We start from the raw sequence: 13846 nt of genomic DNA on the forward strand, positions 1-13846 counted from the left end.
GGCTGATAAGGAGAAGTTTTAAAAATATATTAGGAACAAAAATAATCCTGACAATGGTATTGATTCATTACTAGATGGAGATAGTAGAATTATCAGTAATAATGCTGAAAAGGCAGAAGTATTCAATATATATTTCTGTTCTGTATTTGGGGAAAAAACAGATGATGCAATATCATATGTTGATAACACTCTTTCCATTCCACTAGTATAACTGGAGGATGATAAACAGAAACTACTGAAGTTAGACGTTTTTAAATCAGCAGGTCCACATAACTTGCATCCATGAATTTTAAAAGGACTGGTTGATAGTTAGAAACTATTTGCTAAAATCCCCTTCCAGAACTGATCTACCGGAAAGGTAACTTACTAGTGTAGTTCAAAAGGTAGAAGTCTGTGCTCGAGATCTGAAGGTACAGGATTCAAATTCTAATGACCTGTGTGGGGGACCTAATAGTTTCATCTGATAGAATTTGTTTTCCTGATTTTTTTTTTTTACTATTTATTTTGTACAATTAAAACAGATTTTATAGTTTAAAATGCCTATAATCTGTAAACTGTGGTATTAAACACAGTAAAATACAGGTATTCCACACTTGGGTCATTTATCGCACATTTTGATTGCTAGTGTCACACACTGGCAGATTTGAAGGTTGAGAGCTATGCTAGCACAAAATGAGTAATTTAACCAAACCATTTTAAGTACTGCACTTCAGGTATACAACAAGACAAATTCAACTTTCAGTTCCATTACCAAATACTACAGATGTAGAAATAATGTGGAAAATTTAAGGGAGAATTAAAAACCGTTTTGGTTTTTAATGCAAGATGGCTGGTTGAATGGGAGAAGTGACCTGGTAACGTACAGTGGAAGAATGCATTCCTACAGATGCATTCTACATCTAAAATGAGGACCACAGGAAGTTTACTCCTGGGGGAATTCTGTGCCACTGCACATGCACAGAATTTATGTCCCCCACAGATTCCTTTGCTTCCCTGCAGAAAAATGACTTTCTGATGGGGGGAGAAAAGGGAAGCCACAAGAGCAGTCATGCGACCCTCCACATCAGTATTTTTCAGGTACCCAGGCCAGCCAGCAGAGAGGTAAATCACTGTGGGGTAGAGGGTGGGCCTGGGGAAGACTTGGCTGGTGGCTCCTATCCTGACCAGGTCAGCTGCTAGTCCCGGCTCTGCTAGGGAGGACGGGACTTCCTCTTCCCCTGCATGGCATGGCATCCATCACTGGGTCAGACTCCACCCCCAGATTTCTCCCCCAGCTGCAGGAAGCTCTGAAAACTCCCCCCACCCTCCTGCGCCACTCACTTCCTGCACCAATCGTTCCTCAGCTGCAGGGAGAGGGATCCCTGTGCAGGGAGCTGCTCCCCCATCCACCCAACCCCTGTGCATACAGACCCCTCTTATCTCACCAACAGGACTGCTGAATTCAGAATTTTGTCAATTTTTAAAAGATCTGAATTCCTTTTTGGCCAGTTCAGCATCAATGATTTGCTCAGAGTGTACTGATATCTAACAGATGCAAAAGAAAGGAAAGTTTGAAAGTAGTCAGTAGACTGGGGACTCATTTATTGCATGTGTTTTACTTACATGCTTTTCATTTTTGACAATGGTTTTATGTTTGAGGAGTAAATAGGCATTCAGCATGTATTGTATAATATGTGTCATGCTTTCCATTTCATTAAAGTTTCCTAGCTTGTCTCCCTCACCCGCCTCCTTCCTTGGCCTTTTTCCAGAAAAAAATGTTTGCTTCAAGGTTGGAGAATCACAACACACCTGGTTCATTTATATGATAACAGATAAGTAGATGGCTTAGTTAGCTAGTTTCTTGTAAACATTATGGAAGAAGTAGCTCTTTAGGAAGTTTTAAGTGAATGAGGAAAGGGCATTGGGTTTGCGTGCCAGCTCAGGATAATGTTCTGTTTATAGGCAATGTGGGGAACAAAGTGCGGGGGAGAGATTTGATTAAGTTGACAAAAGGGTTCTCAAGGCTGACAGAACTGCTGGAGCAGTTCCAGAATTATCGAAGTTCCCAAAGACAAGGGTAGAAAAGTCAGGTGGAGTTATGATGGGCCTTTAAGGGTATGTTGGCACTGCGTTTAGACACCTATGGCTGGCCCGTGCCAGCTGGCGTGGGCTAAGGGGCTGTTTAATTGTAGTGTAGCTGCCAAGCCCAAGCTCTGGGACCCCGTGCTGGGGGCTGGGGATGTCCCAGAGCTCAGGCTCCAGCCTGAGCCAGAATGTCTACACTACAATTAAACAGCCCCTTAGCCTGAGTCAGTCGTCATGGCCCAGTTGCGTGTTTTTAATTACAGTGTGGAAATATTTTAAGGGGTTCACAAAAACCTTAAATTTAATGTGATGGCAAAATGGGAGCTATTGGGCTCTGAATACAAGTAGAAACAGCATGATGTAGTCAAAATGATGGCATTAGGACAGCTTTTTGCATCTCCTGAAGAAAAAAGAAATGGGGGGGGGGGGGGCTAATGTAGAGGTTATATTAATCAAGACAGGAGATGAGTTCTTTAATTTAAATTTAAGCTTTCATAATTAATCAGCCTTACATTTTGTATTTCATCACTATTTTAATTGTGTAGTTGTACTGTTACGTTAACTTTTACAATTGTAATTGTAGTAAAGATGTAGCTGAAAGCTACTAGTAGTGAAAAAATTGAGTGCTTTAATGCATAACCAGTGCATGTTTTATCCAGTCTGTTATGGACACAGAACTGTTATTTCAACTTCACTTGCTCCAGTTGTTCATTATGGTAGACACATTACTAAATGTTGGTCAGTGAACAGTGTTGTTGGATTTCTCCAAAGTAGGGCTGTTGATTGATCACAGTTTTAATCACATTGGTATTCTATTATTTAACAATTGAAATTTATTAAATATTTTGGATGTTTTTCTACATTTCCAAATATAGTTATTTCAGTTACAAAACAGAATACAAAGTGTACACTGGTCACTTTATATTATTATTTTTCATTACATATATTCACACTTTAAAAATGATAAAAGAAATAGTATTTTTCAGTTCACCTCATACAAGTACTGTAGTGCATCTCTTTTCGTGAAAGTGCAACTTACAAATGTAGATTTTTGTTGTTACATAACTGCACTTAAAAACAAAACAGTGTCAAACTTTAGAGCCTACAAGTCCACTCAGTCCTACTTCTCGTTCTGCCAATCGCTAAGAAAAACAAGTTTGTTTACATTTACAGGAGATAATGTTGCCCACTTCTTATTTACAATGTCACCAGAAATTGAGAACAGGCATTCACATGGGACTTTTGTAGCTAGCAATGCAAGATGTATTTAAGTGCCAAACTTTTGTACTGGTGACCCCTTTCACATATCAAGCCTCTAAGTGCAACCCCCCCTTATAAATTAAAAACACTTTTTTATATATTTAACATCATTCTAAATGCTGGATGTGAAGCGGGGTTTGGGGTGGAGGCTGACAGCTTGTGACCCCCCCCCACCTCATGTAATAACCTTGCGACCCCCTGAGGGGTCCTGACCCCCCGTTTGAGAACCCCTGTGCTTAACATTCGTATGCCCCTTCATGCTTCGGCCACCATTCCAGAGGACGTGCTTCCATGCTGATGATGTTCATAAATTAAAAAAAAAAAAAAAAAAAAAAAGCGTTAATTACAATTCTCCCCCAAGGAGTTCAGTCACAAATGTATGTCTCCGGCTCTGTTTTACCCACATTCTGCCATATATTTCATGTTATAGTAGACTCGGATGATGACTCAGCACATGTTCATTTTAAGAACACTTTCGTTGCAGATTTGAGAAAACACAAAGAAGGTACCAATGTGAGATTTCTGAGGATAGCTACAGCACTCGACCCAAGGTTTAAGAATCTGAACTGCCTTTCAAAATCTGAGAGGGATCAGGTGTGGAGAATCCTTTCAAATATCTTAAAAGAGCAACACTCTGATACGGATACAGAACCTGAACCATCAAAACAGAAAATCTGTTGCTGGTGGCATCTGACTCAGATGATGAAAATGAACATGCGTTGGTCCACACTGCTTTGGATTGTTATTGAGCAAAACCCATCATCAGCATGGACGCATGTCCTCTGGAATAGTGGTTGAAGCATGAAGGGACATATGAATCTTTAGTGCATCTGGCATGTAAATATCTTGCGATGCTGGCTACAACAGTGCCATGAGAACACCTGTTCTCACTTTCAGGTGACATTGTGAACAAGAAGCGGGCAGCATTATCTCCTGCAAATGTAAACAAACTTGTTCGTCTGAGCAATTGGCTGAACAAGAAGTAGGACTGAGTGGACTTGTAGGCTCTAAAGTTTTACATTGTTTTATTTATCACTTGTACTGATTTATATAGATTTTTTGTCTTGTATTATAAATTTTGCTAATTTTAAAAAAGATGGGAGGAATCAAGCAGACTGCACTGTGGAAGAAATCAGTTATGGAGAGATTAATATTTTTCATCTTGTGTTTTCTCTTTGGCCAGTTGCATGGATTCCTCCTTGGAGGAAAAAATAATTTTCATGGGCCTTTAAAAGCATCATATTATAGTTTTAAAAGTTACTAAATCAGCTTTGGGAATTTTATGAAGCAGGAAAAATCCAAGCTGACAGTTGTAATGCTTTGCGTGTGTGTGTAGTAATACTTGACACTTCCGATCTCTGCAGAACTGCCACATTTTTCAACTGACTGCACTATGGGTCAGTGGGAATTTTGCCTTTACTTCATTAGGCGAAAAATTGAGTTCTGTGTGAAGTACAATACAGATTGGATGTTATAAATAATACCTGTGTCTGAAAATTTGAACATGCTGTTGTAATGCTTAATATTACTAAAATTAAAAGAGATTGGGGGCCTGAGGAGTGATTGGCAGGATGACTTTAGCTATCTGCCAGTGCATTTATATATAGAGAGAGAGACGAACTCGTGCATACACACATGCACACATTTTTAAGATTTCCGATTGATGGTGCCCCGTAAGTCAGAGTAATTCACATGCAACTATCCTACCTTATTTTATGTCAATTATATTAAAGTACTAAAACCATGCTTCAGATTTTTCCAATAATTCTGTTTTCCCTTTTCAAGGTATTTAGTGGATAGTCGCTGGTTCAAACAGTGGAAAAAATATGTTGGGTTTGACAGCTGGGACAAATACCAGATGGGAGATCAGAATGTGTACCCTGGTCCCATTGATAATTCTGGACTTCTCAAAGGTAATTTATTGATATTTACATGGAACAAAGATGTAAACTTAAACTTATAGTTCAATAATCATTGTTTTCATTGATATAGTTTTAATCTGTTGCAGTAATAAATCCCACTTTGAATTCCTTAATCAGTTTTATATATGTATCTTTGGTAATTTTCAATTACAAAAACAATTTATCTTTATTAACATTTAGTTAATGTAAACCTATTTTGTTCAGACAGTGATAGGGTGCCAATATTCTTAATGATTTATTACAGTTCATAAATTGGATTGTTATAATACTAGCTGTGGCCTCTGTTATAGTAATATCAGTATTTGATAACATGTGAGGTTCTTTTGATTTTCTGTCTGATTAGCTTAAGGATAGCTTTGAGTCAGCCACAGAGGTTGATGAACTCAGTGCAAGTTCACTAATATAAGCCCTTGTATGCATGCAGAAGTTGTACTGCTTCTACGTAAAACATTTTTAAACAAGTGCAAAATGCTGTGTGTACACTGTAATTTAATTTAAAACAGGCTTATTTCATTTTGCTTAAGTTGATTCCTAATTGACTTAAGCAAAACTGAAGTGTTCACACAGCCTTTTGCACTGACATAAACTAAATTGTGTTAAAATTACACCTTGAGGCTATGTCTGCACTACACATCACTGGAAGCAGTGTTTAGGGTACATGTAGCTACAAGACTGCTGTGACCACACTGCAGGGTGTAGCTACACGTCAGTGAAAGTCTCTGGCGTGGAGGAGACATTGGGGGAAAAGCTTTAGCAGCTCTCTGGTGCCAGAGCCTTTCACCCTGGCAAGGAACGATTGAGCCTTCCCAAGTGCCCCCACTCCCCCTCCCCATCCAGAGCCTTTCCCCTCGGTGGGTAAAGGCTCCAGCAGTGGGGAGCTGACGGACCCTTTTCCCACTGCTCCTGTGGTGGGGACAGGCTCCAACGGCAGGGAGCTGGCAGAGCCTTTCATCCCTGCTAGAGTCTTTCCATGCAGTGGGGAAAGGCTCTGCAATGGAGAACTGCCCAGGCTTTTCCCCATTGCCTCCCCTTGCCAGAATCTTTCCCTATTGACAGTCTTTTCCTGCACAGGGGAAAGGCTCCAGCAGTGGGGATGCAGCAGAATGCTATACTGCTAAAAATAGCAGCAAAGACAGGGAGGCATGGCTTGGGCGAATAGAGAGCCATGTAGGGTATGTACTCACATACATGCCCACACCCTTCAGGTGTGTCTTTACTCACTTGAGCCATGCCTCACTGCTAGTTATACCTGTGCTGGGGGTCTACATGCGTACTTATTCTACATGCTGCCAAAAGCAGTGTGCAGTGTAGCGGTGCCCTTAGTTAAACAGGTGCATCTTCCTCATGTAAACAAGCCCTAAGACCTTATTGCAGTGACCTCTGAGCACATGAGCAAGATGCATCGTACGGTTCTATGACTGTCTAAAGAAGTTTCCAAAATGAAAATGGGATAATTTAACATTCCTTTATCACTGCCTAAATTAGGATCAATTAAAAAAAATAGTTTATAAAAACTGATAGTACTACAATTATTACTGATAGTAGTAATTTATGGTAGTGTAAATTTATTGTCACTTTCAGTGGCTGCAGAAAAGTATAGTGTAACCTTATAGTGAACTGTGATTTCTCTCCTCTCCCCCCCAAACCTTCTTCATAAAAAATACCATAATAGATCAGAGCAATGGTAGGTCTAGATCAGGTGGTTCTCAGCCAGGGGTCCAGGCCCTTCCCCTGGGGGCCCGTGAGCAGGTTTCGTGGGGTCCGCCAAGCATAGCTGGTGTTAGACTCGCTAAGGCCCAGGGCAGAAAGCCAAAGCCCCGCCATGCAGGACTACAGCTTGGGGCTCTGAGCCCCACCACGTGGGGCTGAAGCCGAACCGTGAGCAGCTTAGCTTTGCGATGCCCCCTGTGGCATGGGGCCCTGGGCAGTTGCCTTACTTGCTACCCCTTAATGCAACCCAGGCTTTTATATGTAGAAAAACAGTTGTTGTGGCACAGCTAGGCCATGGAGTTTTTATAGCATGTTTGGGGGATGGAGGGGGGTCTCTAAAGAAAAAGGCTGAGAACCCCTGGTCTAGACCAGTATTCTGTGTCTGACAGTGGCCATTATCAGATGTTTCAGAAAAAGATGCAACACTGCCCCATGCATCCATGGTCCCCTGCAATACAAAAAGTAAACAGTTCTGCCTAATCCCAGGCAGGTGGTGATTTGGCTTATGCTCTGAAGCATGAGGATTTATATCCCTTATGCAGTTTTATTTTAAACTTGTGGTTTTGAGTAGTGCCTCTGGTAGGTTATATTTTTTTCGCTCAGTGGGGAGCAGCTGTTGCAAGATTAAGAGCCACACTTTCCTCCTTCCCCCTCGATAAGTTGCCGCTACTTCGTTCTTTCCACATTGTCTGTCTTTGCTCACTCAGAAGGAGGAAGGAAGATGATTTGTAACTGGGGCAGTAGCATCACTGTAGTTAAGAACAAAGGAACAGCCATACTGGGTCAGAACAATGCTCCATCTAGCCCAGTATTCTGTCTCTGACAATGGCAGATGCTTCTGGCAGTTGGAGTTATAGGTATACCCGGAGCATGGGGTTGCATCCCTGACTATCTTGGGTAATTGCCATTGATGGAACTATTCTCCATGAACTTATCTAATTCATTTTTGAACTGGTTTATACCTTTTGGCCTTCACAACATCCCATAACAATGAATTCCACAAGTTGACTATGCATTGTGTGAAGAAGTACATCTTTTGTTTGTTTTAAACCTGCTGCCTGTTAATTTCATTGGGTGATCCTTAAGTCTTGTGTTATGTGAAGGGATAAATAACACTGCCCTATTCGCTTTCTCCATATCATTCATGATTTTATAGCCCTCTATGCTATGCCCCCTTAGTCATCTCTTTTCCAAGCTGAACAGTTGCAATCTTTTTTCTCTCTCCTCATATGGAAGCTGTTCCATACCCCTAATCATTTTTGTTGCCTTTCTCTGCACCTTTTCCATTTCTAATATATCTTTTTTTGATATGGGACAACCAGAATTGCACACAGTATTCAAGGTGTGGGCATACCGTGTAGCTGTATAGTGGCATTACGATATTTTCTGTCTTATTATCTATCCCTTTCCTAATGGTTCCTTACATTCTCTTCGCTTTTTTGATTGCCACTGCACACTGAACTGATATGGATAGTTCTCTGAAAATAACTCCAAGACCTCTTTCTTGAATGGTAACAGCTAATTTAGACCCTGTCATTTTGTATGTATAGATCCTTTGGGAGATGCAGCTATTTACCTTTCTCCATTAAACTGACCATTTATTACTATCCTTTGTTTCCTATCTCTTAGCCAGCTACTGGTCCCTGAGCGGACCTTCTTTCTTATCCCATGACTGCTTAGTTTGCTTTAGAGCCTTTGGTGCAGGACCTTATGAAAGGCTTTATGAAAGTCCACATAAATTTATTGACTAGATCACCCTTGTCCACGTGCTTGTTGACTCCCTCAAAGAATTTGAATAGATTGGTGAGGCATGAATTCCCTTTCAAAAGCCATGTTGACTCTTCCCCAACATATTATGTTTTTCTATGTGTCTGATAATTCTGGTGGGGTTTTTTTGTTTTTGTTTTTACTATAGTTTAAACCAATTTACCTGGTACTGAAGATAGGCGTACTGATGTGTAATTGTCAGAATTGCTTCTTGAGCTTTTTTAAATAATTGGCATTGCATTAGCTATTCCCCAGTCATCAGGTACAGAGGCTGATTTAACCAACAGATTACATACCACAGCTAGTTCTGCAGTTTCCTATATGGTGAATGCCATCTACTCCTGGTGATTTATTACTGTTTAATTTATCAACCTGTTCCAAAATGTCCTCTATTGTCACCTCAATCTGGGACAGTTCCTCAGGTTTGTCACCTAAAAAGAATTGCTCGAGTGGGGGAATCTCACCCGTATTTCTCTGCTGTATACACCAATGCGAAGAATTCATTTAGCTTCTCTGCAACAGCCTTGTTTTCCTGCAGTGCTCCTTTAGCTCATCGATCTTCCAGTGGCACCACTGATTGTTTGGCAGGCTTCCTGCTTCTGATGTAGTTAAAAGAATTATTGCTGTTAGCTTTTGTGTCTTTTGTTGGTTGGTCTTCAAATTCTTTCTTGGCCTGCCTTTTATGCTTGGCTTTCCAGAGTTTTGCTCCTTTTTATTTTCCTTACTAGGATTTGACTTCCAATTTTTAAAGGATTCCTTTTTGCATCAAACTACCTCTTTTACTCCACTGTTTAGCCATGGTGGCATTTTTTGTTCCTCTTACTGCTTGGCTGTTCAGCTATATTTGCCTTCTGGACCAGATCCTGTGCGCCACTTAGGACTGAATCAAGAATTGCCTCTCCCCTTCTCGGTTCCAGGACAAGCTGCTCCAAGCAGCAGTCATTTGTGGTATCTAGAAGTTCTCTCTCATCACTTCGTGAAGTGACGTATATATCCAATCAATACAAGGACAGCTGAAATCCTCAGCTATTATTGTTTTCTGCATTTGCAGCCTCTCTAATCTCCCTGGGCATTTCACAATAAGCTTATGAATGACGGAATGCACGCCAAAATAGGGAAAGAACAGGTTAAAAAATATTTAGGTAAGTTAGATGTATTCAAATCATCAGGATCTGATGAAATTCGTCTTAGTGAATCTAAGGAACTAGCTGAAGCAATCTTGGAACCATTAGCAATTACCTTCAAGAACTCATGAAGGATGGGCAAAGTCCCAGAGACTGAACAAGGGCAAACATAGTATATGTCTTTAAAAAGGGGAACAATGAGGACCCAGGGAGCTATATATAGTCTGGTTAGCCTAACTTCAATACATGGAAAGATACTGGAATAACTTATTATACAATTTGTAAATGTGATGCTTTGGGGTTCAACCCAGATCACTAAGGGCTTGTCACTCCATGCCCTGCAACTCTGGGTGCCTTCAGAGCTATGCTGAAGACACAGGTGGCCCTGACACTGACAGTCAGCTTACAAGCATGCAGGTTACACCCTGGCTTCCATCACCCAGTTACTTTTTGCATGGTGATCCCAAAACCTGCCCAGTAACTAATTTCTCCAAAAATGTCTGCCCTGTTGTATCCAGCCCTTTTCTGGAACACTCACAGAAGTAAAGTTTGTTGCTCCTTGAAAGAGTTGGTAAAGAGCAGCTCATTAATTTAACTGGGGTTGACAAACACTTTTATTTCAATCTCAACACTGAATTGGTTTTATATTAAAAGTAAAACAAGTTTATTAAACAAAAGTCATAGATTTAAGTGATACCAAGTATAAGTAATAAATATAGACGTGGTTACAAACCAACAAAAGTAGAAATATGCTTCTAAGAGTAAAACTTAATTTCAGCAGTTACAATCTTTGCCTAAGCAGGTTTCTCACCTATATTTTATTCCCAGAGACTTCAGCCTTCTTAGCTGAAGGATCCAACATTCTGTGATTTCAAGAGCTCTGGCTCCTTCAATTCCTCAACTGATGGATACCAAAGTCGCTTTCTGTTTCTGCTTATAATCTCACAAAGTTCATTTACCCTGTTACCAGAGGCAGGAAGGCTTCCTTCTATTCTTCCATTCCTGTTGACTTCCCACCCACTGCTGTTTGATACGAAAATGGGTCTTATGTTGTTTTGATTCCATAATGCTTAATTTACATTGTAGACAGGAAGATGGCTAGGAGAAAATCTGTGTTTGATCACAGACTTCAAAGCAGAATATCAGTGGGTATCCATAGTTCTGTAAATGGAGTTAATACATACATTTCACAATGCATATTAATCACTAGTGTGTCATCATTGATACACTTTTATAACAGTAATATTGTATACAATCAGTTCATCTAATTGTTGATCATTTGAGGTTCAATGCCCTGTTCTCTCATTGGGGAGAGTCTCTCGACTCTGATTGTCACAGTAAGCACCTAGTCGTTTATAAACCTAGCGTTTATAAGTAAGGCTAAAATTTTGGCACGGGGATTTTTATTAAAATTTACGGGCAGGACGCAGGCAATAAACAATAAATCATGGAAGCCACAGCCCCACAGCACAGGGCTGACTGCCCGAGCTCTGCCACCCAAGGCTGACAGCTGTTGCTTTGCTGCTGCAGGGTCAAGAGGCGACTGACTGTCCAAGCTCAGCCGCTGCACAGGGGTGAGGGAGCACAACTGCCAGAGCTAGAAGTCACAGAGGTCTGTTAAAGTCTCAGAATCTATGACCTCCGTGACAAAATGGTATCCTTAGTTACCATTACCTAGCCAACATGGATTTGTCAAAAATAAATCATGACAAGCCTGATTTCTTTCTTTCACAGCATTACTGGCCTGTTGTATAGGGAAAGCAGTAGAAGTGATATATCTTGATTATAGTAAAGCTTTTGCCACAGTCCTACATGACATTCTCATAAGCAAATTGGGGAAATATGGTCTAGATTAAATTATTATAAGGTAGGTACATAATGGGTTGAAAGATTGTATGCAAAGGTTCACTGTCTGGGGGGGATGTTCCTAGTGAGGGATCAGTTTGAGGTCCGGTACTAATCAGTATTTTTATTAATGGCTTGGATGGTGGAGTGGAGAGTATGCGTATAAAGTTAGCACATGAGTGAAGCTAGAAGAGGTTGCAAGCACTTCGGAGGACAGGATTAGAATTCAAAACAACCTTGACAGATTGGAGACTTGGTTTCAACAAGATAAAATTCAATTAAGACAAGTGCAAAGTACATTATTTAGGAAGGAAAAATCAAATGCACAACTACTACATGGCTAGGTGGTAGTGCTGCTGAAAAGTACAGTTGATCACAAATTGAATGAGTCAGCAATATGATGTACCTGCAAAAAAGGCTAATATTATTCTTGAGTGTATTAACAGGAGTGTTATATCTAAGACCCAGAAGGTAATAGTCTGGTCTGCTCTACAGTCATGAGGCTTCTCTTGGAGTAGTGTGTTCAGTTCTGGGTGCCACATTTTAGGAAAGATGTGAATAAATTAGAGAAAGGTCAGAGGAGAGAAACAAAAATGATAAAAGGTTTAGAAATCCTGACCTATGAGGAAAGGTTAAAAAAAACTGGGCTTCTTTAGTCTTGAGAAGAAGAGACTGAGGGGGCTCTGGGAAGTCTTCAAATATGTTAAGGGCTGTTCTAAAGAGGATGGTGATCAATTGTTCTCCTTGTCCACTGAAGGTCAAGAAGTAATGGGATTAATCTGCAGCGAGGGAGATTTCAGTTAGATATTAGGAAATGCTTTCTAGCTATAAGGGTAGTAAAGCTCTGGAATAGGCTTCTAAGGAACGTTGTGGAGTCCCTGTCACTGGAGGTTTTTTCAGACCAGGTTTGTTAGACAAACATCTGTTTGGAATGGTCTAGGTCAGGGGTCGGCAACCTGCGGCTCCAGAGCCACATGCGGTTCTTTGGCTGCCCCCATTGCGGGCAGCCGTTTTTTTTGAGGGGGTGCGAGGTGCAGGCCCTGGCCGGGAGGCTCTTACCACAGGCAGCTCCCGGCCGGTGGAGTAGCAGGGCTCTGGCCCCACACCACTCCCCAAAGCGGCTGGCTGCTGGCACGTCTCTGCGCGCCCTTTAGGGAGCGGGGGGCAGCGGATCTCCTTGCGCCCGCAAGCGATGCCCCCGCAGCTCCAATTAGCTGGTTCCCGACCAATGGGAGCTGTGAGTATGGGAGCAGGGGCAGCGCGCGGAGCAGCCTCCCACCCCCGCCAGAGGCATGCAGAGACATGCCAGCAGCCAGCCGCTTCTGGGAGCAGCGTGGGGCCAGTGCAGGCAGGCAGCCTGCTTGAGCGCTGCTGCACCGCTGGCCAGGAGCCGCCTGTGGTAAGCGCTTCCCGGCTAGAGCCTGCACCTTGCACCCCCTCCTGCCCCCCAATCCCGTCCCAGCCCGGATCCCCCTCCTGTTTATATTCAAATTCAAACGGCAGAAGTCACATTAAAATTATTGGTGAGTAGTAATAACTTTAATATGTTCAATTATTAGTTGATAAATTCTAACTCTAGAAGTAGCTTTGCATGTGATGCGGCTCTCAAAATATTTTGGTTAAAAACAAAAACATGGCTCTTCTTCTTTGAAAGGTTGCCGACCCCTGGTCTAGGTTTATGTGGTCCTGCCACAGCACAAGGGGCAGGACTCGATGACTTCTCAGGGTCCCTTCCAGCCCTACATTTCTATGATTTCTCAAAAGCAGTTCTTCATAACTCTAATGCCTACTAAACCCTACTCTGGTATTCTTTTTCCATTAAATTTTTCTTACCAGTTAATTTTTGAGAGTTTTGCTGCCTAAAATCCTATGAAAACGTATATGCAAATTAAGTCCTGTCCTCTGGCTCCTGACAAATAGCCATGTAGTCAGTGGTGCTGCAAAGGTTGCATGCTACTTTATTAGTACCTTTGACCTTCTCAGAGCTGCCAATGATGATAGCAAGGAGCACTCTCCCCCTGTCTGTGCACCAAATGCAACACACCTCTCTCACATTCTGTCACCTGTATGTGCACATGCTGCAGAACTACTAGCAGGGATAGGGAGGATTGCTGCTTTTAGAATGAGGAAAAGTCTGTAGAAGGAGGTTTTATG

The 13846-nt window shown here is 41.6% G+C and overlaps 1 protein-coding gene across 5 annotated transcripts in view; it reads left to right on the top strand.

Annotated features, from left to right (window-relative positions):
• USP15 (ubiquitin specific peptidase 15) overlaps positions 1-13846 on the top strand; it is a 144513-nt gene that overhangs the window by 24124 nt on the left and 106543 nt on the right. For all 5 annotated transcript variants that reach the window (XM_024205082.3, XM_024205083.3, XM_024205086.2 and 2 more), the window contains exon 2: positions 5110-5237. In XM_024205082.3, the coding sequence (XP_024060850.1) occupies positions 5110-5237 (128 nt within the window). The remainder of the gene's footprint in view (positions 1-5109; positions 5238-13846) is intronic.

The sequence above is a fragment of the Terrapene carolina genome, unplaced genomic scaffold, assembly GCF_002925995.2.
Source record: "Terrapene carolina triunguis isolate 2854851 unplaced genomic scaffold, T_m_triunguis-2.0 Scaffold68, whole genome shotgun sequence".
NCBI lineage: Eukaryota > Metazoa > Chordata > Testudines > Emydidae > Terrapene > Terrapene triunguis.